The 26,811-nt window shown below is 40.7% G+C and overlaps 3 protein-coding genes across 5 annotated transcripts; 1 reads left to right on the top strand and 2 right to left on the bottom strand.

The window, feature by feature from the left end:
- Positions 1-1,620: 1,620 nt before the first annotated feature.
- On the bottom strand, positions 1,621-3,059 carry pgpep1l (pyroglutamyl-peptidase I like). Of its 3 annotated transcripts, XM_083973766.1 has the most exons (5): positions 2,976-3,059; positions 2,845-2,897; positions 2,644-2,760; positions 2,121-2,347; positions 1,621-2,039 (listed from the first exon to the last, which is right to left on the bottom strand). In XM_083973766.1, the coding sequence occupies exons 1-5, from the start codon at positions 3,004-3,006 to the stop codon at positions 1,781-1,783; spliced, it is 687 nt and encodes a 228-aa protein (XP_083829892.1). In that variant the 5' UTR covers positions 3,007-3,059; the 3' UTR covers positions 1,621-1,780. The 3 variants fall into 3 exon arrangements, with proteins under 3 accessions (XP_083829892.1, XP_083829891.1, XP_083829893.1); XM_083973765.1 differs by having other exon boundaries at positions 2,845-3,027; XM_083973767.1 differs by lacking the exon at positions 2,644-2,760 and having other exon boundaries at positions 2,845-3,057.
- An 893-nt stretch (positions 3,060-3,952) lies between these two features.
- On the top strand, positions 3,953-11,434 carry synm (synemin, intermediate filament protein). Its single transcript, XM_083973764.1, has 4 exons — positions 3,953-4,872; positions 5,898-6,022; positions 7,354-7,433; positions 7,643-11,434. The coding sequence occupies exons 1-4, from the start codon at positions 4,075-4,077 to the stop codon at positions 9,664-9,666; spliced, it is 3,027 nt and encodes a 1,008-aa protein (XP_083829890.1). The 5' UTR covers positions 3,953-4,074; the 3' UTR covers positions 9,667-11,434.
- Positions 11,435-11,710: 276 nt separating this feature from the next.
- On the bottom strand, positions 11,711-22,844 carry ttc23 (tetratricopeptide repeat domain 23; the record flags this gene model as incomplete). The annotated part of the gene is made up of 10 exons (XM_083973529.1): positions 11,711-12,044; positions 12,274-12,356; positions 14,005-14,154; positions 14,521-14,660; positions 15,056-15,161; positions 15,333-15,504; positions 21,286-21,411; positions 21,489-21,666; positions 21,815-21,938; positions 22,677-22,844. The coding sequence occupies 10 exons, from the start codon at positions 22,842-22,844 to the stop codon at positions 11,936-11,938; spliced, it is 1,356 nt and encodes a 451-aa protein (XP_083829655.1). The 3' UTR covers positions 11,711-11,935.
- Positions 22,845-26,811: the final 3,967 nt, after the last annotated feature.

Genomic DNA, 26,811 nt, shown 5'->3' with positions numbered 1-26,811 from the left:
TTAATTAGTACAGGGTGTTATTTCTATTTTTACTTTCTTATTTTATGAACAAACAGACAAAAAGTCTCAGAGAGTGGACCAGTTAGCTAGCTAGCAGTTGACATTTCTACATTCTACTGTATTAGTTAACTACAGTAGAACATGTCACCAGCTAGCTGGCTAGGTAGCTGCTGACATGTTCTAGCTGGTGTCTACAATAGAATATTATTCTATTGTTGTCACCAGCTAGAACATGTCATCATGTTAACAGTTAGCTAACTTGCTAATATTAAGGTATTTCCCTTTATGACAAGTAATGTAGCTACTTATTCAAGGTAACTAAAACCTTATCAATTATGCACAGTTATCTTTAATGAGTCATCAAATGTTTCTTTAGGTAAATTGGAATAATTGTAAAACAAGTAAATATGATTATATGTACTTAAAAAAGAATATTTAGTGAAGAAAATGATAAATACTGTGCTGTGATTTCAAAGATATAACATTGAAATAGCCTACTCAGATAGAATAAACTATGGCTAGCTGTTGACCACAGTAGAATATGTCAACAGAGCTATTAATGGGGAAAAAAGACAAGTAATGACTAGTCATTATTGTAATCAAGGAAACAATGGTCTGTTGTTGGTATAGATAGTGAGGGAATGCTAAAATTAAAGTATTCTTGCTATACTTGTTTTTTCAACTGGTCCACTCACTGAGACATGTTTGTTCATTTTTGTTCACAAGTAAGAAATGAAAAATGGAAAATAATGACCCCACTAATAAAAAACAAGATATTAAATAATACTTGGAACATTCAATCATAAAATAGATAGATTTCAAAAGTTACAGCAAAGAAACTATCACTCAGCATGAAATCACATTGGAAATGAATGTGGGTCATTTTAGACCCATGTTGCGCATTAGAGGGGTAGTGATACAAAATGTGTTCTTATTAAAAAAGTGAAAAAGTAAAAAATAAAATAATGATGTATTATGATCAAAAACAAGTTAATTGAGGAATACCTGGAATTCTATATGATGAAATACATTTTTCGCAAAGATATAGCACAAAAAAACTCACTCGGGTCACTTTAGACCCATGTTGTGCATCAAAGGGTTAAGCAAATATGTGGACATAGTATACAGGACAGGGATGTTGCATAGATTACGGGTAGACACAGTGAAGAGTAAACGACATTAATAGAAATAAATACACAAAAAATGATAGGCCTACGTTTACAGCTTCACACTAGTTGCTTTTTTTTTTTTTTTTTTTGCATTACCAGATTTTCAGCATAAATACAGAGTCACTTACTAGAAAACATTCAACATATTCATTTAATCATTTTTATTCTTCCAAATGTTCTTCATGCAAACCTCAGGTTTATGGAGGATGCGTCAGTGCATTCAAACTGCAATAATAAGTTTGAGGTTTATCATTATCATGCCTCTGTCTTTATGATTTGCATTCCTACACCTTCTGAGCGGGCCTTGGTCTACTGCTATTATCTTACTATAATACTTTCACAAAATCTGTGTTCATTACCAGATTGGGGGAACGAAATAATCAAAAACCTTTCACTAGACTTGTCTTCTTTCAAACTCTATATCTGAGGCCTCAAAGTTTTTTCACACCTATAGCTGGGATGGTGTATTTTTGACATGCCATCTTCCAAATGTGTATCTGAGAATTTCTTGTATTTTCTTTTTCTTCTGAAATTTTGAATAAATAAATGAATGAGAACTTTGACTGCTTGTTCTACTTGATTCCCTCTGAAGACATGGTTTTTGATCCACGTCATTCAGTGATGTGGTGTCTCCCTGTGTGCTGCTGTGAAATGGCTTTACTAGAGGGTCTACCAGAGTGCGACTGCTCGTCTCCTCGTGCTGTTTCTGAAGGGTGGCCCAGCTGGGTGAGCATGGTCTGAATGATGGTCTGCAGCAGAGGTACCAGTCTGTCAGTTGAGGCCAGGCTGCCAGACGTGGGTATGTGGATGAGGGCTGCCCTCCCCTGCCCGTGATACAGGGAGCAGTAATAGACAAAGTCACACAGGTACCTGAGAAGAGGACAGAAAGCATGATCTCATAGTGATGCTGAGAGTCCGTCTCCTCTCCACAGAGCAGAAGCAGAAGCCTACCTGCCAGCATCTCTTGAATGAATCACCTCCATCCCTGCTTTTCTGAACTGTTTGGACACAGCACTCATGTTGACGACAGAGCAGAGTTTCTCAAGTCCTCCATCCACACAGCAGTGACTTTCAGGACAGAAACAACACACATCTCTGTCTCTGTAGCCACTGTTCTTCCCTGTTTGCTCCAAAATGACGACACTGGAGCCTCTAGCTATGCCCAGATGCACTGCAAACTGGAACAAACACAAAGTTTTTACAGGCTCATGGGCATCTTGCTATAAGAAATAAACAGATTGTCGTTATTTATGGTTTGATTCTGGTGTTAAATTAGCTAATGTCATGAATACAAGATTTGTTATCTACTCCCGAATTGTTCTTTGAAGCAGCATATAGACCTATATTTTGGAAAATAAAAGAATCACCCACCTATAATTGAACAGTTGAGCAAAAAAACCGTAATAGAATATTCAGAATCAATACGTTTGCAATTTGATTTAAGTGTCTGGCTACAGTCATAGTCATATTTTACCTTTGGTTTCAAGGTTTGCCAAATGTCAGCAATGATTTGCTCAGCTTTAGTATAAGCCACTGGCACCTCTTTAATGTAAACATCAGTCCTCTTTCCCAGTCCGACCAACTTCAACCCCTATAATAAATCAAATATTCAGATATTTTACTTTTATGGCCTCGGACTTTCAGCACTGACCGGTGTTTAGTTCCCAAACATTACCTGGGCTGCTTTCCAGCTCGGGTTCACCAAGAACTGTCGAAAAGGTCCAAACCCTAGAAAAGATAAGAAATCACCTGAAAATAAAGACCAGTAGAGTTCGTGTGTTCGTGACCAGACACGCGTTTCTTTACCAGTAATGACCACAGTTTCGTCTCCACTCATGCTGCAGTGACGTTTACTCTGATTTCAGTGAGAACAGGTGGGTTCATGTCAGGTCAGGATACTGAAAAACAAGCCCCGGTCCTGTCGTTCACCTCTTTGTCCACTTGGCGGAGCTATTTCCCACAAAGAAATATTGTGGCAGGGTGAGAAAGTGATGCATTCAGGCGCCTGCGGTAAATTCGACAACCAATTGACAAGTCAAAGTCTTGAGCATCTCATCACAACCAGATTGAGAGCCTACTTTGTATAGACCAACTTAATCAATAAAATTACAATTTCTGACAAACAACAACAACAAAAACAATATTGATGTCAGGGGCTAATTTGGGAATAAAATAAAACCGGCAATAATTAATAATGTGCTTTTTCTACATCACATAATGATTAAAGAGGATGTAGCCTAAGTCCCGTCAATACCCAGATGTAAACCATTATAAATCTCCCATTCAACATGTTACCTAAGAGTAAATGATTAGGCTACCAGAAAAATATAGCCTACATGGAAAGGATAGCAATATAGTTCTAAACAGAATAATATTTATTCCTACTTCTACATGATTATACTGACAAAGTTTTGAACGTGAAATTTGAAACATAAGTAAGCTAAAATGTCTGGAAAATAGTGTAGCATAAAGTAAGCTACAAGATTTTAAAAGTGATGAGGTTAAATTTTTAAGCTGCACGCAATGAAACAACCCATTATATTTCGTTGATAAAAAAAAAAAAAAAAAAAAAAAAAAGTAAGTTCGGCTGGATCCATCGTTCGCTGTGCTATATTTTCAGCAAAAAGGTTTAATTTTTTGTTCAGTCTCAGTTGTGTTTACCACAATATTTCAGACTGCACCTAAATGCATCATCACATCTGCCAGGGACACGGGCTGGGACGATCCTGTGAGGCAGGACACGCCCTCCTCCTCCTGCACTTGTCAAAGGGCACTGATCGCAAATTACATCGCAGTTGGGCCCAACAGACGCATTTGACACCAGGCAGCTCGTCTCCTTAAAATTAGCCCGATCCAGACTGGACAGCATTACAAACGATCCTTGATATTACTGTTAGATGTCACGATGTTGCCTTACAAGAGAACTTTTGACAGCGAAAAACAACAGCTCCAGGAGCTCAACAGCAGACTTGCCCAGTACCTCTCCAGGACGAAGCAGCTGGAGCAGGAAAATGCGCATCTTATCGTCGAGATAAATAAACTGAGGCAAAAGAAGACAGCGGAGTGGGAGCCCAAGTACAAGGCTGAGATGCGGGACCTGAGGAGAATGGTGGGGCAGCTGTCGATGGAGAAGTCCCAGGCCGAGATGGAGAGAGAGAAACTATGGAGGGAGCTGCAGATGGTCCAGTCCCTGTGCAGCGAACAGACCGGTGTGTGCAGGGACATCGGTGGCGAGCTGAAAGGCTGTGAGAAGGAGCTGCACAGCGCCCACAAGACCAACAGTGAACTGGAGAAGCGTTTATATCAGCTACAGACCGAGTATAAGCGTTTGGAGGGTGCGCACATTCAAGAGATGGACCATCTCCGGCGTCAGGTGGAGGCCCGGGTGGTGCCCATCCTTACGCAAACTTACCACGGGCCCCCGACGGTCTCCATGGAAGAGGTGCAAGAGTACGCCCGGGGTATGTCCGAGGGTTGGATAGAGACTTTTGAAATGTATCAGAGGAAGGTGGAGGAGATGGAGCAGGAGATCAAAGCGGACCAGACCATGCTGAATGAGCTGCAGAGGGAGAAGATGCTGTACGCTTCAGAGTTGGACAAATTACGCACGGAGGCGGAAAAACAAGGGCATATTCAGATGCGTCTGGAGGAGCAACTGATGCACATGCAGGACAAATTCCAAATGGACTTGGGTGGATATCAGGTGAGAGGGTAGAGAGAGTAAAATCAATATCACAAGAAACTGTTCCATCTGTATATGTGTTTTTTATGAAGCATCTAAATACAAATTAGAAAACATTATAATCTCCCGTTGATCCCACTGCTGGGCGATGAGAGCGGCTACTCCCTCGCGTACGTGCCACACCCACTGTCTTTAAAGGCACCGAGGAAGCTGCGGCTGCCATGCAAAATATCAATAATAGCCTACTATTATTATATTATCACATATCAAGGCTGAAATATATAACAGGAATACCTGTGTGACATCCAGTAACTAACCTCTCCTTGGCCTAAAAGCCTTTAAGAGTAGTGGATGATGGCTCTGAAATGACTGTCCCTCCTCCACCTCATAATGACATCACCAGCGTTAAAGTGGTGCCTGACAAGTTGGTGTTCCGATTACTGTTAAAAGCATTTATCGTACGTGCTACATTTGACCTCAGAATAAAAGGATTGAACAGCTTCAGTGGGCGAACGAGACACTGCCTCCCCAGGACTTTGTTGCTGCTAGATTACAGGAGCCACTTAAACCAATTAGCTGTCAGACTGAGAAATCCTTATTAGCCTTCCTAAAGATGGAGCACCAAGCAGGTCAGCCAGCTACAAATGACTGTACTTGCTCTACAGAGTGGTGCTGCCTCCAGTATTGCAACAAAGGCACATTTGTCACAGTTTAAGGCCAGGTTCAACATTTGAATTCATTATATTGTCTGTATGATGAATATAGGTAAACAAATATAAGCAACAGGGACTGAAACACGGAAAAAAAACAATTCACATTAGTTAACAACTCTGCAGGCAGCTATAAAATAAAATGAGGTTACAACGAGGAAGCCAAATGCTCGCTGTATTTTCAGTTAAACAGATGGAATAACACTGGAATAAACAAACAAAAAAAAACATTATAATACCCAATGGACGGGTTGTAGACCTGTAAAATTAAACTATGTGAAAAGTGAAAACGTCTCTTCTGTTTTTGTCTGTGCTTTTTATTTTCACCCCCCCCAGATGATTATTGACCAGCTGGAGCACGAGAGGAACGCGATGGCCAACACCATAGAAGAAAAGATGCGAGAACATCAGCACCTTCTCCAGGTTAAGATGGATCTGGGCATGGAGGTGGCCTCCTACAGGTGATGAGCTGATTTGTTCTGTCAGTTGTCCAGTCAAGAGACTTAAATCAGTTATCACCAAGGGTAAAAAAACAACCTAGCAGTCATTTTGATCTGCCTTTATAGGGAATAGCACAGGCGTTGCAAATGAGTTTTGAAAGGTACAGTGCATCCGCTTTTTGCGGTGACATTTACATGCTTTTAACAAGAGATTATTGTCCAAAGCAGCCCCTGCAGCCTCAAGTACTCTTAGCTTAATAAGCTATTCCATCAAATGCACTGGAACAAATCTTGCTTCTAGTTGGTCTTGGCACTAAGTGCTCTGATCTGAACACTTGTGCCTCGACAGATAAACTGAAAAGCAGTAACCCAGGTTTACTATCGTATAAATACTTGTATACACATCTAACAGAGATGTTCAAACTTTCAAACTGTGGTTTATTTTAAGTGTCGATGCAAAACAAATAATATCTGGCATTTCATACCTTGTAATTGCATGTCCGGTTGTCATGCTCCAAACAGCCATATCACACGTGGTCACTTATACAGACTATTCTTACTGAAAGGAAAAGTTATTTATTTATTGGTTGAACAAACACTCTGAATTTCATGTTACAAGGTTATATCTGGTTGTTTTTTCTTGAGTTATTATTTGAAACATCATACCATTATCAACTCTAACTTCATTTGTCAGAATATCTAAACAGTTTATAGCTCACATATTGCCCAATATTTTATTAGTATTAAGCTAATTCCAAGGAAGTTGTCTGTTGAAGGCTACCACTCCATTATTTCTGTATATGGCAGGTTCTCTACTGGCACATCTAGTTTGTTTTGAATATTTGGAATATGCAGAATGTTTGCTCAGAGACGTGGCCATGGCATGTGTTTCTGTCAGGAGTCGGCTTCTGCAGGATTCACAAGGACATGTGTGGACAGCCCCACATTGTATTTTTAGGTCAGTCTTTCGGAAGACAGTCTCAGGAGAGGTTGTTCCCTTATGATGGACTTTGCTTTGCTCTTATTTGTATGGTGAAACATGGCTGAGGAAAGGTGAGCTTTCTTAACGAAATTACTACAGGGTCTTTATGGCATGACTCTGGCTTGTTGTGTTTTTGATGATTGCTACCCTATATGGTCAGGTCCGGGGCTCATATCGTCTTGTAAGCCTGTTGCGTTTAGTTTGAGAGACTTGAGATGGAAGAGCTGAAAGATGTACACCATCTTCTGAGGTATTTATATTTTATTTTCTGTGTGTTAGTGAAAAATAATTTGATTTAAATAGGGGGATAAGTAGTGGTCGTAATGACATATGTGCCTTTGTCTAAATATTTTGTTTATTCTTTGTTCAGGGCTCTCCTGGAGGGTGAAAGAGTGGGTCTGCAAGATGCCCAAAGGAGAGTGGGTCAGCATCAGAGAGAAAGAATAATAGGTATTGTATTGACCGGTATCAACTTAATCACTTAATATTGACACATAAATCACAAGAAAACACTTTAAAACTGATGTTAAATGTGAAAATATGTCCACATATTTAGCCACACTGAATAATTGATTTGTTTTAGATGTAAGGAGATCTGACTACTTAGGACATGTCAATGCATGAAGTAATTATTTATGCTAATTACTTCTCGGCCTTAGATATCAAGATGCCAGCCCAACCCTACAAAACAAGAGCTTCCACCTTAACCACCAGACAACATATGGATGTCAGGTACACGGCGCCAACGTCGAGCCTGAGAAGATCCCCCGTGCCTCCCTCTGGGTCCATAAGCCCCTCCAGGGTCATTCCCATTTCAGTTGCAGGCAAATCTCGTTATCAGAGTCCTGAATCCAGAAGGGACATGATCTCATTTGCCAAAGCTCGGTCTGCTGCTTCCGCCCCTGCTACTACCACTGCTGCCACAGCTGCCAAAGATAAACAAACAGTCCAGAGGGAAAGCCATGTGAGTCAAGTTGTGCAGAAAGCAACAGTAGAGGAGAAAACTGTGAAAACCAAAAAGGTCTCTCTGGCAGAGGAGAAGATCAGTCCCATCAAGTCCTCCACTGCTGAGACCAAATCAGTGAGAGTGGTGTCCCCGCCAATGATGAGCCTGAGTGTGAAAACAGAGACAGAAAGCAAAAAGCAACTGTCAGATGAAACAGACACAGGTCATGTTTATGACGGCGAGCTCAAGGACAAAGAGAGAACAGGGCCAAGTGAGAAGAAGATATTAGACTCTGTGTCTGTAGAAGAGATCATTGAGAAAGTGATGAGGCCAGCAGGTATGGAAGCTAAGCCTTGCTCATCTGGAGAATCCAAGATTGTATATCATGTGGAGAAAACTCAGCAGGAGGATGGCACCACCAAGACACAGATCGTGCTGGAGTCCAAAATGGAGGAAGAGCTGGATATTTCTGAGGACTCTGCCCTGGAAGAACTCCTGAGCCAAGGTGTGAAGAAAGTGTCACTGCAGGACATCAAGGACACAGCAACAGGAAACATGATCAAGGATTTGCTCAGTGGCCTTCAGGGAGCTGAGAACCTGCAAAATAAGTCTGTCAACGTAGAAATCATCGAGGAACCAGTCGACTCTTTCAGTGATGAGGAGATTGAGGTTGAACACCAGTCCAGATCTACTTTTTATGAGCCCTCGTCAACATATTTCCAAATTGAAGAGCTAGAAAATGTCCCTCATGATGTTCAGGTTCAGAGGAGTGACGATGATGTCATGAAGACTTCCATGGGAGATGCAGATCACTCCAAAGGTGGATCTGTTCATGTTGAAGAGGTCTCTAGACAGAGTGAATCTTCATATTTCTCCCATGACCAAGAGCCTCATGAATATTATGTCTCAACACCAGATGATAATCTTTCTGAACCCGAGGAGGGTGGTGGCATTACCTCGTACGGCCATTACGGTGTCGTGGATGACTTGTCAGATGAGCGGTATTACCAAGATGAGAGTCTGCCACTGAAAAGAGTGATTGTAGAGGAAAGTGACGAGTACAAGTTCACGCCAGGTGATCGCTCGTTTGTTAAGGAGAGTTTTCCAGAGTGCATCATTGAAGAGGAGGTTCGTGTTTCCCCTGTCGTCCAGGAATCAGTGCTTGGGTTCCTGAGAGAGGACACTTTGGACCCCAAAGAGCAGTTGAGGGGAGCTCTAGAAAAGATACAAAGCTCAGTTTCGGGTCCACTGAGGGAGGAATTGGCTTTCCTCTCAAAAGTGAGCGGTGAAGGTTCACAGAATGTGGCTGTCAAAAAAGTGCAGCAGTCAACTGACAATGGCACCATGACTATAGTTGCTGAGCTAAATGTCTCTCAAACTCTGGAGGACTCAGGCCTGCTGGAAGCAGAGGAGGATCTGTCTGACGAGCAAATCATGGCAGCTCTCAGGTCATCTAACCTAGGGCTTGAGAAAGCCTTCCAGGGTGGGGCAGGAGGATACAGCTACAAAGTCACCAAAGAAGAGGATGTTGCTCAACCTGTGTCTGAAATCACTGAGAAACATATCAAACTGGGGCCGTCAGAGAAGTCCTTCACCTTCCAGATGGATGTACAGAGCAGCCGTTCTGAGGCGGCCCCAAACCAAGAGCTGCAATCCCAAATCCCTGAGACCCAAGTGAAGGTTTCTGAAGAGAAAAAAGTTGCAACAATTTTCCTTGAAAGTCCTGAAGATGAGTGAGAAAGAATTTGTTAGAAAAATGTTAAATCCCAGAGCTTGCCAATGCATCATTTGTGCACATACAGAGGTTGTTCCGATGCAGCACTTAATCACATTTGGCGTTAATGGTGATTGTAGACACTGTAATGATGCTGTAATTCTTGCAGTATAACATATAGCTAATTGATTTTGGTATGCTCATTTACTTTCCCCATTTAGAGTGTGTTACAACCTAATGCACCTAACTGCACCTGCACTGCAACTTCTATTATATTGTTAAATTTCCAGATTAATACATATTTTATTGATATTCATCGTGGCAGCATTAAGAATACTCAATGCCAACTAATATGAGCAAGCTTAAATTATAAGGATTATAACATAATTGTAGCAATTTCTTAATGTAGTTCATACTGATGGAGTGTTGCGCTGGTTTGTGTAATCCTTCTATAGCTTGCGGTTGATCTTAAGACTGTCTTGTTTACTCTCTAGATTTCTCTATTTTTGTACTAACCTGTGCTGTTCAGCTTAAACAGCCTGTTCTGCAGTTTCCAACACACCATCAACCCAACAAAGAAACACATCGTGGCTCTGTCTACCATGGTGTTACTTCTACTTAATCAAGATTTTGTGCATACCAATATGACAGTTGGAGTTATGAGGTGCTGTGCACCGTTTGCAGAATGGACCTTTCATTTTTCTTTTGTCTCAGGCACTGCTACTAAATGGAATCACATTAGAGACTTATATACTGCATTCTGGAAGACAAAGGTTTTTTTTAAGGAGTAGTCACTAGTGTTAACAGAATAGTTAAGCTTGTAACTGACGGTATGGGGGAGTGATGCAAAGGATGGTAATTTGTCGCATGAGATTTTGGAGGTTTTGAATGCTAAAGTCAAGGTGTAGAACAAGTAAAGGTGACACTTAAAAGTGGCTCACAAAGTTTGGTATTGTGAAATGATTTAACTTTACTCACAACTAAATGGCACATAACACATTTTGAATGATCAGAAAAAAGAACTACCCATTATGCAACCACATGTGGTTTACAATTTCAATGTAATCAATGTGACTGTAAAAAATGTTTGTTTCTTTACGTGTGTCATTACCATTTCCAGTTTTGTGATTGAGTTGGGAATTTTAAATGGTGCATTTATACCATTTGTAACTCCAGAGAAGGGTTGTTTCCAGAGTTGTTTGAAATTTGAAAAACTAACAGTAAGATGACAGAAGGAAAAACAAGTAGTATAATCTAAATAAATTCAGGATGCAGAGATAATGTTGTGAAAGAAAAATATAATCACATCTGGGTTTGATGTATATGGTGTCAGAACACCTTTTGCTTGTCCACATTTGTTGGTTATCACAGTGTGTGTTGGCTTGAGGAATTGAGGAACCTTTACTCTGACATAAGAGTGTGTACATGGCTGTGACTATTTTTGGATCATCAGCTTAGTGGCATCAAGTGTTCACTAGGGTTTGTTGTGTTGTGTACTAGTTGGAGAGGCAGAAACAGTTCACTGTGTTTATGGCCTGGTTACACTGGTTACGCATTTTGTGTTAGTGGCTGTACTGATGAACACTTTGCAACCATTGAACAGTGTCTTCACAAAAATACTTTTTTTTTTGCATTATCCAGTTGAAACAATGTGCAGAATTACAATGTTTAGTGTGAATGCCATGCTTTAGAAATATATTTGTTGTTAGAAATCAACAAAATTGTTCAAAATCAGTTAAAATATTGTTTAGCTTTAAAGTGCCCATAAAGCATATTTCCATACACTTCACCACCTGCAATTAAACAAAAACACACATCAGTGCACTTAAATGAAGGAGTCTTTGTTTGGTGTGTATACATTGTAATCTGGATGCCACGTGCCATTTCATAGCATAAACATTGTTATGTATGATGTATAAAGAAAGTTCAAAGAGTGTTAAATAAGAGTTAGACACTATGGATAGCCCAACATTATTGCTTTTATTGACATGATGATTTCTACTGAACAAATAACATTACTGCTTTGGTTGAAGGTGGTTCCAGCCCTTACTTGGAAATTGATTCATATCTTAACACAATTAAAACCTATTGTGGGTATGTTTTCTGTGTGTGAGTTTTTCTTCAATGATTATCGTGAGAGTACTGAGAAGCCAATGTCACTCAGTGTTGCCTGTACAGTCTAATACACAGACATGTTTTATGGAAAAGAAATAAATTAAAAAACAAACAAACAAAAACAAAACAAAAAGATCAGTAGTTCTTGGTCCAAAATGTGGGATGTAAAAAGAAAAATCAGCCTGACATGGAATTTCCATCGTGGCCTGAAGGTGCAACTGGAAACGTATGACGTTTTGTTTTTCTTCTACCTTGTCTCTGTAGCCTCTCAGCCACTGCTGGTGCCCTGCAGGACATACAGTACTTGGTTACATCGTAGATACACAGGCTTTACTCAATAAAATTCAGTTTTGTTTTGATTTCAAATTCACTGTACCATTTAATAAATCTACTTGAAATGTATTACATTTAGTGAAAAAGGTAAGCTGGCAAATGTGTGTGTGTGTGTGTGTGGCTGAAACAAATGTATTGAGATAAAGTACTGGTGAATAAAAGTCACAGTGGTGCAGATTTACCGGGCCAGCATGTCCACAGCTTTTTGTGTAGCTTTCGTCTCCTTATGCTGGGGGCCATGTATCCAACTCTGGATTTCCAGGCACTAAAATTAAAAATAAAAATAATGGTAATAGATGGTTGGTGGAAGATGAGAGGTGCAACTCATACTCAGAGGGGAATAAACACTTCCTAGCAACATGTGAATGCACTAAACATCCCAAAATAACCACTGTAGCAGTCCAAGGTTTAGATAACACCTGTGCTGACCACTCTAAGTGTCAGGTCAACAAGGAGGATCTGCAAGATTTATTACAAGAACTCTAAACTCACCACCCAGCGATCTGAAGTTAACTCTGAGTTTAAGACGCAGCCTGAGTCGTTTTCCATTCAGTTGACATTTAGTTTGGTCCAATCAAATGAGAGCTCTATGACATCAGAAAATGTTACATAATTTAACAAAATCCAGAAAGGTCTAAACTTTGAACTGCGAACACAGTTATGATTGCCCAGTCCCCATGGTGACACAACAGTCCTGATAAAAGCCATCTGCGATTCCTGCAGTCATCACAAACAACAAAATGTAAAGAGAACTTTGTTAAAACAATGACAGGGGGAGTGAAAGTTTCTCTCTTCACAGGGGAAAGTAAAACACTCAGTTTACTGGAACAGATCCATCTGGTCTCATGGATGTTTTCACTGTTGCTAGGGTTGATGTAATGGAAGGCCCTTTTTTTCAGGGGCACTACAGAGGAAGGGGGAAATGTGAAGTGTGTGTGTGCCATTGTTCTTGGTGTTTGTTTAGAGTGGATCTACGGTAGAAGGTAGTTTTCCTTCGGAAAAACACACGTTGCTCAGTCGTGTACAGATGGTGTCATGATGACAGGAAAAAAACAAAACAAGACCTGGCACATCTGTTCTGTGTCAGGGTATTTCAGAAAGGTTACTACACGGATGTGGTGTAGAGAGATTGAGTCCTGATGCCCCCTGTCATACTTGGACCCCTCTGCACTTAGATGCCATAACAAAACAACATAGCAACCAGCCCTCTTCACTGACAGGCTTGCCTTTACCAGTATGAAGAAATCCCCCATTTACCGGTGTATTTTAGTATGTTTGATGGGTGGCAAAAGTGAACTCATAGGTCAAACATGTGCAGTGACTACATACGTGAAAACCAAAAGCACTCTTTTAAGAATTCAAGTAAGGCAGTAATGGCTATAAAGGAGGATCATGGAATCGGCTGAAAAGCTTCTGTTTATTTAACACGTGTGCTGAAAGACATCAGAATGTCACTTTTGTTTCAAAGGGACATAATGGTATGCCACGCTAATGGGGGTCAATGCCCCTTTAATTGACAGCGCTTGGCAACCAGCCATTCTCGTTAGAAAGTTGTGTTGCCCATCTGTCTGTCTATATCCAGAGTGAGGAAACACAAAGTCACTCTGTGTGATATTTTACACCAGGGAGGGCGGCTCTGCACCTTGCACCCTTCCAAGATTAGCATGCGACTCTGATAGCACTGAGCTTTAGAGAGATGGCGGAAATAGCTCATCTCAACATGACAGGGACTCTTTGTGTGTATTTTGAAAAGCCTCTCACTGGTGTAGGTGGCCACGCCTGCTGACTCCTGGCCTTTTATTAACACCCCCCCCGGAATAGTTTGGCAGGGACAGCATCCATGTTTGTTGACAGCAACTACTACTTTCTAATATATTCACAAGTGCTGTTTACATTGTGTACTGTGTGATTACCTTTGTCATAGTCCTGTGGGCCTGAACCATCCTGCCCTCGGTCATCTCCACACTTCCTATAAGCTGAAGGGTGTCTGCTACCTCGGCACTCAGATCACCAAATGTAGACCTTTTCAATATAAGTGAGGCTCTCTGAATCTCCACACATCTCTGCAACGGTACAGTACAAATAGGTAAGTCATCAGTAGAGAGAGGGACACACCCTGATCAGCAGGTGGAAGCAATCCCTCGACAGTTCCAAACTGTGACATGTGGGTGTTTCCATGTTGCTGTTCTCTGAACAGAAAATGTTGACCAATGCTGATATGGATCTTAAAATTGCATGAACAAAAATATGAGGTGAGCCAGAATTAAGTCTCAGTGACTCTTACTGATCTTACAAATATGTTTATGTATGTAAGGGGAATGTGTGTGTGTGTGTGTGTGTGTGTGTGTGTGTGTGTGTGTGTGTGTGTGTGTGTGTGTGTGTGTGTGTGTGTGTGTGTGTGTGTGTGTGTGTGTGTGTGTGTGTGTGACCTCTTGCTGGCCGTTGAGGAGGAGGAAACGACAATAATCATCCTGCACTGTGAGAAAGGCTGGATCCTGTGGACCCACACAGTTCTTATATGCACTCAGACTCTGCTCAAAGTAGTGGCCTGCAGAGTCTACACCCACATCTGGAAATAAAAAGAAGAGTGATGCACATTGACTATTAAATTACAGAGATAATTGACAAATTAACTGAGCCTGAAAACATGCTGCAACATTATCACAACAATATGTGAACTTTTTTTTTTTTACACAAATTCTTTCCATTTTCTTAGTTTCCAGATGTTACACTTAAAATAGATACCATGGAGCAGACGTTTGCTTTGAGACATGACATGACATGACATGACTGAATCATAGTGACATGATTGGACATGTAAAGCTGTTACAATAAGGCTTTCATATGTCTGGTTTCCAAAACACCATCTTGAAGAATGTGACATATAGGAAGACAATGGGAGATTCAAGTCCTAATTAACCCCTTGTGCCTCTTGCTCAGGCCTGTGTCTGTGCATAGACTCACCATTGTGATGGGACTCTGCTGGAGCAGAGAGGATGAGGGCCAGGCTGTGGGAGATCTGAGCCCCCTCCAGCTTCTCCGGGCTGTGGCTCATAGCAATGGTATGAGCCTAGCAGGAACACCCACGTAAAATAAGACAGATCACATGTCAACAAATATGGGGTGTGAGTGCCGTTACCTAACAACACAGCTTTGGCGCCATCTCAAGAAGCCCTCATGTGGTGCTATATATGTTTATGCTGTGAAGTTGTGTATGATGTGTAAGCGATATGCCACTTGCCTTGGAGAGATGCTCTATGGCTCTGTCCAAATGACCTCTGTCCTGTTCGATAGCAGCCATGTCCCTATAGACGGAGCATGTCTTCTCTGGTTTATCGCAGTCTTTCAGCAGTTGCAGAGACCTCTCACACTGCGTTAAGGCCTTGTCTGGTCTGCTCTGCATTTTATGGATCCTATAGAGCGGAGAGGACAAACATTACCAGTCTGGTCTGCCACACAAGGCGACAGATTACAGCAATACAGTCAAACCATCTGCAGTGCATGTTTAGTAACTGACCATGCTCAAACTATATTAATAAGAATTAACAAAATTACAGCATTATTTCAATTAATTCTGCATGATAACACACTTTCTTTTCTTTCTTTCTATTATTTTTTTTTACCACGTCTTGTTAGTGTACATTATTAACCCATAAACTTGCTTTGTTTCTCATAATGAAGTACCTGCTCGATCTGTAACCAAGAGAGAGGTGAATACCTTTGGGTGATGGCTGCAGCTGACATGCAGTGCAGTGCTGACTATAATAGGGAAAGCTTACGTGTTGCCCTTTAATAACCTTTTTGTTGCATCCTTCCACAGGTCTATAACTGTCTCCTCATCGTAGTTAGACTGCACCTTCCCCCTCACTTTAAATACTGCACATCAGTGTCTGGCAAATAATTCCTGCAGCGCAGTGTGTTCAAACTATCATTCAAGGGTGTCTATATTCAGGGATGCCCTATAGGAACAAACAAATGCAAATATGAACACTGAAGCATGGTCTTGATGAGACACACTGAGAGCTCTACTTCTATAATAAAAGCGTCACTCGTCTGTACATGTGCTGTTGCTACCAAGGTTTTACTACAGTATGTGTGTACAGTCTTTGCTGTTTTAAAAGGAAAGCCACTTTCTGTAAGACTGCAAGCAGCTGGGGTTGGCCTACTATACAGTAAGAGCTCAGGCGAGGGGGAAAGTGAGGTATAGTTGCATTAACCACTGCAAGGGCACTGGATCCATCAGGCCACTCTGCTAACAGCTTCAAATCATCTAATGGACTCTAAATTTAATTCAGCTCTCCAGTCAAGAGGGCTGGCCTTTCTCAGAGGGTACAAAACTCAGTAGTATACAATCTCTAGTTGGAACGCTGTCACACAGCAGTATTGGAAACCCCCTCCCAGATCATCTTCCCCCATCCACACTATAGTGTGTAGTCGTTATCTGAATGAAAGTTACAATTCAGTACAACTGGAAGAGCATGGCATTTCATTTGTTTGTACATACAGGGTGTGTGTACCAGATGTCTACGTTTGACAGTGTTATGTCATGCTCTCATCCCTAGACAGCATGGATTTGGGTATTCCTGGCTCAGTGGCAGAACAGGTTACAAAAACAGAGTCAAAGCTAATTTCTTTAAATTTTCCCATGAACGCTAAAATGCCATGATGGACAGTAGGAGTGCCCTGCCCATAAGTGTTCACGAGGCAGTCACTTAAGTCCTTTTAGGGCAGCGGAGCTGAAGAACAGCTACAGTACATTCCAGCATGGCTTGAGTCCTGCTATTCTGCCTGCATGGCCAGACAGAGACAATGCTTCTCTATCCTCTCATTCACTCTGCATCCTTATGCACTTCCTGGCAAAACGGTAATATGCCACATCCCACAGAAATCTACCAAGACTCCACAGGGCAAGGAATTAATATAATTAAGAATTTGTAGATGTAGTGCCAGGCAAGCCACACAGCCCTCTTTTGTAAACGTTTCCAGAACATGCTTGACGTAAGTTTGCTCTGGGCTTTCACTTGGAAAATGATACAGAAAAGCCAACTCAAAGTGAAAACAGAGGGTCAAAAACACAACAGTCGGCTCCGGGAAATCTGTGTGGTGTTTGAAACTGACGGCCTTTTGCCTGATGAGTCTTTTTATCGTGTAACTCAGGCAGATTTAGTAAATAGCAAAACGCTATGCAGCAGAACCCTAAATCACCTGAGTGGTTATGGGTAGTGACTCTCAATCATGGCCATCCACAACAATATTCCTTCTGCTTTTACTCCTACTTTACTTCAGCCAGCTAATCAGAAGCCAATTTTACTGGAATAAGAGGGTATACATTTTCACTAAGAGAGAGAGAGAAAGAGAGAGAAAGAGAGAGACCAATTACTCCAAAAGCACAAACTCTGGATGCAAATGCACAAAGCTTGCAAACAGCAAGTCCATTTCAATTAATATGATGCATAAATATTAAAATAAAGGCTGGGCAAAAAAAAGGGAGATTACATAAGTGCATTATTTATCTACAGGGAATTTATGAAATACAACACAAACTGTTTAATGTATTAAAAGGTCAACCTAAATGCTAGATTTATGACATCGGTAATAAAGACATAAAGACAATAAGTTGCTTAAACAGCCGTACCTAGACAAACAACACATCATACACATGAGATCAATCGAAACCTTTTACTCCTTTAACTGAAACATGCTATCTGGCCGATCATAAGTGCACACCTTGAGTGAGAGTCTGAAACTAAACGGGATATTTGGATCTATAAGGGGGTAGAGCTTACATTATTGTTCCAGGCTTTGGTGGGAACATTCCCCTCCATCACAACAGTGTTGACTGACAGAGCTTTAGAAGCATGCCAAATTCTTAGTCATCACCTAACAAAAGAGATTTAGCAAGCTTACACACCAGCCAGAGTCTGCACATTTTTTCAATTACACACATCATGTCAACAAACTCTGACTCTCTGAAATAGACCAAGATGGCATCATTTACAGATTCCAATGAGAGTAGATCACCTCAGCTGCTGATAAGGCCAATTTACAGTTAATGTTGTGGGAGTGTTGTCTATAGTGTGGGTTCTTTCTGTCTGAGTCTGAGAGTGAAACACTTCAGAAAACATGTGGGATGGCAAACCTGCTGAAACACTCTTTCCTTACATAATGATGTGTTTTCCCTTTCTAAAACTAAGAGAAATGTTTTATACAAATGATAACATTTCTAATAGTACTATAATGGTTTCTTACAAGTCTTTGCAAACAATTTTACCAACACTGTCAGATGTTTTTATGGAGAACATTGTATTTTTTTATTTAATTGTATTTATGGCAAATCAACAGACATATTAGGGCCAAAATAAAGAGAGACATAATTGGGGTGATCTCAATCCAGGTAAGACTATACTTTATATTTCCTGGATGTGATTCTAATTTCACCAACGGAAATCTAAGCTATGATAAGAGGCTGCTATTTTTATGTTACCACACAGTTTACCAAAGAGGCCATCGGTGTCTGCTGCACTTGCTGTCTGTGCTTGGTGCTTCCTTCCACCATGATCACCTAATTCTTTTATCTTTTCTGAAGCATGCAGTTCAATCCTTGGGACCTCTGCTATCACTGTCATTATACATACATATATAGGTTACAACCGCATATTAATGGTAGAAACAAATCAATAGTATGATAATAGCTCTCTGTGTGGAGTAAACAAAGCAGCTGGCATTTAAGAGAGAAATTCAAATATACAAAGGATGTAACAAAACAATATCTAATCATTATATAAATCAAGGGAGGATAATAATTAAGGAGGGATCCAAAGCTAAATAAATAGAAAAAGAAAAAAGGCAGAGCTCTTACAGAGAAATGGGAGTGTTGTTCTTAAAGAGGAGAAATGTTTCCCTCCCATCTGTGCCTCTGCTTGAGCAGTGAATGTATGAGAGGACAAGCAGAAACTGCAGCCAGCAGCTCAGTAAGCATCGTTACAAAACACCCACACAGACTGCTGAGTGGACTGGACAATGACATGGGGAAAGTCCTGATTTGTTAAGTTGTTGCTTTCAAGAGAACATGAAATGATGGCATTTTTTTCTAGTGTAACTAAGTCAGCACAAACACTCTGCTCTCCAAAAAGTACACAGAAGGTTGATTTAATGCAAATTTGCTGGACTCTATTGCCATCTTGTGGCCAAACTTAAACATAACGTGTTAAAAACCAAGCCTATTTTGTAGGCCTTTTCTCGAAATTGCATCCATAATAAAATGAGTATATCTGCAACCACAAGGTCTATTTGAATACATTTGGTGTCATAGTAAAGGGGAAAAAATGGGAAATTGCTGAGATGTGTACATTTCAGTGTTACTGGTGAAGAGTAAATGAAGATGGCACACAGAAAAAACTAAATAAAATTAATATTCACCCCCCCCAAAAAATCATATTTTAGATGAGTGTCCTTCAGAATGATGCTGCTAAAGTTCAAAACCTCTATCAAATGATTGTACAGTGTATGAACATTATCTCTGCAGTGGTTGATTCTGATAAAGTGAAGCAGTACAAAATTATTGAGATTTTAGGCTACTACAAAATATTCAGGCGAGCTTTCCAAAATGTCAATTTTTTGGCACAGCTTGGAACCACCTGCCACTATAAACCATTGTTTTCACACACTTTGCATAAACTAACTGAAAAAGAATTGAACTACTTTCTAATCTAGGCCCTCTGTGTCCCTCTGTAAAGCTGCACTGACCTGCTGCAGTTACGCCTGGCTAGATCTCTGCAGCAGATTGGTTGATTTGAGTGATTGACAGCTCATTCGAACCGTTAGAGCCAATAGAATGAGGCACGTTGATGTGATTGACAGTACTGGCAGCCAATCAGAATCAGTCAAATCCTGACATGTGTGACGCACAGGCTGTTGTGTGCGGCACTCACAAAGGTTCCCCCGCTCCTAAAGCCCGCCCGGACCGATTTAGATGTAACACCGGTCAAAGTTCAAACAGGAAATATTGTGGATTTACCATGGGATTTACCCATAAAACAAACTTTTCACGGCAAAACAGCAAAGGTAAGAGGAAATTTACAACTATGTTTTGGCCAAGCAGTGTCTGTGTTTGCTCGACTTTGCTCGTTGTTGGCTTCTCTCTGCCGTGCTTCTGTGTAGCTTCTGTGTACATGGCCCCCACATACTCAGGCATATTGTGCGCGACTGTGAGCAGCGCGGACTCCGTGCGCACTGTCCGCGGACGTTTGAGCTTTCATAGTCGGGCGTACGGCGTCATGTTAAAAACAGGTCGATGTGAAGATTTCCCGCCGAGCAGTCTGTGACACCGAGTACGTGTACGCGGAGTCCGCATATTGAGCTTTGCGCGCACGGGTCTGGCGGACGTCCGCTTTGGGTCTGCACGGAGTCCGCCTCGAGTACGCGCGGATGTCCGTGGACTCATGTACGCCCGAGTATGTGGGGCCGCGGTTGCTATGTAACGTCCCAATCTTTGTAGCCAGCTCTTTCATATGAGCGGTAGCTGATGTGTTTTGCATAATGTAGGCCTACAGTAGCCTATACGAGCCTACGTGCCAGAAATGTGGCGACTGGGTCCACACAGAGGTGCTTCATGAAGTTTGATGTTTAGTTTTTTATTTCAGTAGTGTTTGGGCTGTGTTTGGGTCATATAAACATGGTTTTTACACGTTGTAGACCAGCTTCTGCTGTTTAATTTGATGTAGCCTAAAATATGACTATATTCTTTCATAATTAGTGCTGTAGTAGTAGTGTAGAGGCTCTGTGGTTGTTCTATGTCTGCCAGTCCCCCATTTGGGGTATAATCTAATGTCGCTGAGATGGAGTTTCAGAAAAACAAGTATGGTTCATATATAATAACAGTTGCTATGTAAAATGCTCCAGGCTACTCTGAATCCTCACTGGGGAGACCTGACCTGTTACCTTTCATTTTGCAATGGTGCCAGGTTGTTTGGCTCAGCTTGAACATGATACAAGAGTCACAGGAAATAAATAGAGCAAATCATCTGATCACCAGACAGCATTGCTACAAACTGAGTGGCAGCTGCTATCACACACCACAGGCTACAAATGCTCTATAACAATCTCTGATTTACTTATAATTTGTGTGTAGGTCTACTACTAGCTACTAAAAGATTACAGAAGTATCACAAAAATATTTTTTTTTACTACTCAACCTGCAAAGGCCAGTGAAGATTTCCAGTTTAGTCTTTATCATCTCTTCCTGGTCAATGGCACCATGTCGATGAAGCTCCTTAAGAACATGCTCTGCCTCCAGAAAAGAGGATTCTGCCTCCTCAAGAGTGGAAAAGAGTCAAGGACATTTTCACTTTGCAATTTTGTGTTGATTTCTGTTCAGACTCATATGTTCGTATCAAACATATCATGGAAAGGATATTTGGCTGTAAGCAGTGCAGCTCCTCCCTGTGTGAGGTGTATACTCAAGAGACATGTTAGCACCTCATGCTTTTCACCTCTGAAGGAGGAGATGGAGGAGGAGCAGACAGACAGCAGCTCTCTGGCCAGGACACAGTGCTCCAAGGCCTGCAGCCCCCAGCCTGTATAGTTAAAAAAAAAATCAATTATCAATTATCAATTAAAAAAGAGGTAAAGCAGTAGGTGTGTGAATTGTAGACGGATCCCTCAAAGGGTTAGTGTGAAATTGTCTGTTAATAACTTCTTACAGTATTGTCTTTCTAAAATTACCTTTGAGCTTGAAATATGCTTTTGCCAGTCTGATGTGGGCCTGGGCTAGTTTCAGATGTCCCTCCCCATAGACCAGCCATGTCAGAGCCACACAACGCACCAGGTCCTCGATACAAGCATCAAACTGTGAAAATAAAGTAACTGTGAGTATCACGTATTATGATAGCTCAGTGCACATGCATCAAATACAACATGCCATACCAAGAGAAGTGAATTTTAATACTCTATGAGTACAAAAAAAATGTATCCACAACAAACGTGTTAGGTTTATGTCATTTACCAAGCAAAAATAGCAAGTAGGCTATCCCCTGGTTCCAGTTTCTTAGATGAGGGTACACTACTATAGTTTGAACTGAATTGGATTTTGATTATCTAGTCAGACAAAGAAAGCTGTTTGAAGAAAACTGTTTTTTTTTACTAATGCAGGATGAGTTTTTTTATGAGTAGCCTATATTTGTTGCGCAGATAATGATACAGTCTTAACCTGAATATGAGAGGAAACTGAACAGTGGACATGTAAACGCCTTACGTTTCTGATTGTCCTCAGTTAGTAGGCTAAAGCAGTGGCTGAGATGTTGAGGAACTATAGATGATCAGAAAAAATGATGGAGCTGATTATGTTTATAAAGGGGTGTGAATAATCCAGTTTCTTGTGCTCCATATAAACACCAGCATGACTTCAATCAAAACCAGGATACTAATGTGCATGTAAACAGTGATAATTATAAGTGACACTAAGCAGCGTGCATATGATTTGTGCAATGTGACATGTTGTGAATGCACATCTTCTGTGCAGACTAATTACAAACTATTAACAATGAATACCCTATTAATTTGTCACAGGAGCTTACACTAAACCCACCTCTTGGTTGTCCTCATGGGCCTGAGCTTGGCTGTCAAAGTGCTTGAGTTTTTCCTCTGGAGGCATCATCATAATATCCCTCTTAGAATATCCTGTTTTTGAGGGACTTAGCAGCATATTTGAGCTGCAGTTAGGGGACCCATCCACACCCCTGTCAGTGCTTCCCATGCTTTCAGGGGACCTGTTTACAAGTTTGGTCAAACAGGGTAACAGTTTTGAAAAAAAGGCAAGCACATTTGTGAGGAAAATACTTTTGTCATGGGAAATAGGACTGGAGAGTTTTAGCGTAAACAATGGTGAGAAGATAAAATCCCTTACTCAGTGTGAGACTCGGAAGAACCAGGTCGCCTTGTTGCCATTTTGTGACCGTCGTCAGCCATCGTAAGAGGAAAGTCATAAAAGCGACACGATTCCGAAGGGCTATTGATGAAATCGAGCCATTATCAGTTCTGATACTGAACGCTGCGTTTGTGTTTCCTTGGTTACACTAAGCGACGCGTTTACCCTCCAGCGCTACGTAGACTGGTTAACTAAACTGCTGTTGCCTTTATTTGGACAATGGGCTTTAAAAAACCGAAACACATAACTTGTGTGGTGTATTATACATCAAACAAGCATGCCTTTTACGGGAGCGAGCGTCCTGAAGTTGTACGGACCAACAAACCAGAGCGATTCTGCAACGAACTACAGGAGCCATCGCTGGGAAAGTGTTGTGTAAGTGGGATGCGTTCAAGAACCACGCGCTGTGTTCTTGGAAAACACTCAGCCCTGAGTCTAAGATATGTCAACAAATGAAAAAAAGAGAGAAAATTAAGAAGAAACGCCCTTTTTAACCCTTTTTTATTTTATTTTTTATTTTCTTCTCTTTTCTTTTAGTCGGCGTTTAATGTTTAAAATGTAGCAATTAGTCGCAACCAACAGCTGAAACATTTAGGCCTAAGTTAATTTTCTTTTGGGATATTAAGCTTTAGGCTATGTTTTGATCATGATTGTAACGGAACAACATTTCAAAACCATAGGCTATGATGTAGCAAGAGAGAGAATGGGTGCCATTTGTTTTACCATTTATTTTCTTCTTCTTTTTTTATAATCATTTATTTCTGTAAGGTCTTAAAAGTTAGTCGGCATAAACACCCTGCTCTCATCACCTATACTGCCAACAAGTGTCAGCTTAGTAGGCTAATTAATGTTAGATGAACCTATTAACAATAAACTGGATTTTTATTTTTATTTTTTTATTTTTTAAACAGAACGAATATCAACACCAAAAAGGTATAGGCTACTAGCACTACGACCTTGTGGGTCATGCCATTTTATATTCTACAACCGTCAACGTAGTAGGCCACGAGTTAATATCGCTGAATATTTTGGGGGAAAATTTTGGATACGTGCTCTTACTTTGAAAAGCAAAAATGACGTCATGAGTAGGCGATCCCGAGTTTTTCCGAAAGTGGCCGAGTGATAGGCTACCCGGTTTTCGTTCAGATAGTTTACCACTGAACAGTGTGTAATGAAAATGCACAAGCAAACAAGCTACGGAGAATTATTCACAAATGCCTGCTTGAAATTTACAAAGACTAAAGTTAAATGTTTAAGTTAAATGTAGCCTTTGTATTGACAGACAGGGTTTGTGGAATAAGCGGATTGTCAAGGAAAGAAATTGTTCTAAGTAGGCTACATTAGGCTACTTTCTTTGGCAAATATTTTACCTACTGTATCCAGGTAGGTTGTCTATCAGTGATTGTCAACAAGGGATAGGCTACATAGCTATAGGGGCACGCCAGCACACTGCAGGGTTAGGACTGGAAACATTTACAAGGTGGTAAGTAAATACTGTATTTCCGGTCAGTATGGTAGGCTACACTACACTTGGTGTGTGTGGTGATTTTGGAGTCTCAATTCTGTATAACAGTGAAGCTATTGATTAAAGATATTAATGATTAATACAAAAAAAATCACCAGGCATATTGGTGGAGCATATTTTGATAGTCCAATAACACCCTATCAAATAATGCTCCCGCTACTCTATGCATTCATGTAAAGGGGTAGCATACATCCTATGAAATAATGCTGCTACTCTATGCATTCCTGTAAAGGGGTAGCACATTTTGATAGTCATATAACATCCTGTCAAATAATACTCTCGCTACTCTATGAATTCAAGGGGTAGCATATTTTGATAGTCCAATAACACCCTATCAAATAATGCTCCGGCTGCTACTATGCATTCATGTAAGACTAGACTGATCACCTCACTGCCACTGTAGGATGAATGGCAGCATATATAGACATACCATTTTAATATTTTAATTCAATATTTCAGGGGTAACATATTTTGAGTCCAATAACATCCTATCAAATAATGCTCCCGCTACTCTATTCATTTCATTTCACCTTTATTTATTCAGGGAAGGTCAATTGAGAGCGAGCTCTCTTTTTCAATGACGCCCTGATTACAAAAACACACAGTTATACAATATACAAATACATCAAATCATAATCCACAATTACATACAGGCAGAACATTAGATAGCAAGTTTTTAAAACTATTTAAAGAAATAAGATGGTCCAGTTTCATATTTTGTAGCAAATTTTGATAGTCCAATAACATCCTATCAAATAATGCTCCTGCTACTCTATGCATTCATCTAAAGGGGTAGCATATTTTGATAGTCCAATAACATCCTATCAAATAATGCTCCCGCTACTCTATTCATTTCATTTCACCTTTATTTATTCAGGGAAGGCCAATTGAGAGCGAGCTCTCTTTTTCAATGACGCCCTGATTACAAAAACACACAGTTATACAATATACAAATACATCAAATCATAATCCACAATTACATACAGGCAGAACATTAGATAGCAAGTTTTTAAAACTATTTAAATAAATAAGATGGTCCAGTTTCATATTTTGTAGCAAATTTTGATAGTCCAATAACATCCTATCAAATAATGCTCCCGCTACTCTATGCATTCATCTAAAGGGGTAGCATATTTTGATAGTCCAATAACATCCTATCAAATAATGCTCCTGTGGTTGGGAACCACTGTTGTATGGTTGTATAGGTGACTTGACTTTTAGGTGGTTGATTTGTAGCCATGCTATCATTCATCAATTCCAAGCTACCATTGTGATGGGTCAATATGTACACTAGCAACAGGCCTACTCTTAGCTGGCTTATAGCCTACACAGCGAGCTCAGCTACAATGCAATTTCTTCCAAGGTTACATTTAGCAGACTTAGCTGTGTTGGCTGTGTGTTTTGTAGGGTTTGTAGGTGTAACTCCTGGCTCTACCAATATGCTTTTTTCCCCGTCTCCAACAGGACCAAGATGGCTACGTCCACTGCCAAATGCCCACTGCCAAATGCCAGGCTTAAAAAAAACAAACAAACATCCATACATCAAAATGGCAGGTCACAAACCAATGGGTGATATAAGGTGAGTTTCCACTTGCTTACAATTCAAGAGACGTTAATTAGGCCTATAGCAGAATTTAACCAGGCTTACCCATTCCCATTTCGGATTTGGTGCTACTGCGGGCAGAAAATTAGGCCCACTGCGGGTAGCCCACTGTGGGCTCCATTATGGGCAGAAAATGTGGAGCACGTGTGGGTCCCTCTGTGGGCCCCAAGTAGCACACCCCACGGTATGCGCTGAGTGTGGGCTTCCCAGAAAGATGGGGCCCAACAGCAGTTGTGGGTTAGCATGGGCTAACCCACATAGAGCCTATGTGGGCATTTTCTGGGTAAGTCCAAATGTAGACACGCACATAGGCTAGAAAACCCTCCTGGTGCCCCAAAAGGGCAAAACTGCCAAGCAGGGTATATTTGTTGAGTATTTTTCTAATTTCCAAACTGGCAAATTCCAGTGTGACAAAATATCCTGCAATAACACTTGTGGCCAATATTCAACTCTGGACAGGATGAGATATTGGGACTGTATAGGCCGCAAACAGGGGGCAGTGTTTCTACTGAATTATGCTGCCTGATTAGATTTCCCTGACTTCTTACACATGGGGCTTGTTCACAGCTGTTAGCTTTACACACCTGTAAAGGTGAGACAATTATTTCCTTAACACCAATATCACTATTATTTTTCACCTTCTAAAAGCTATCAACAGGGTTTGGTGA

Source organism: Trachurus trachurus, assembly GCF_905171665.1.
Source record: "Trachurus trachurus genome assembly, chromosome: 6".
Taxonomy (NCBI): domain Eukaryota; kingdom Metazoa; phylum Chordata; class Actinopteri; order Carangiformes; family Carangidae; genus Trachurus; species Trachurus trachurus.
This window is presented reverse-complemented; position numbering and strand designations above follow the sequence as displayed.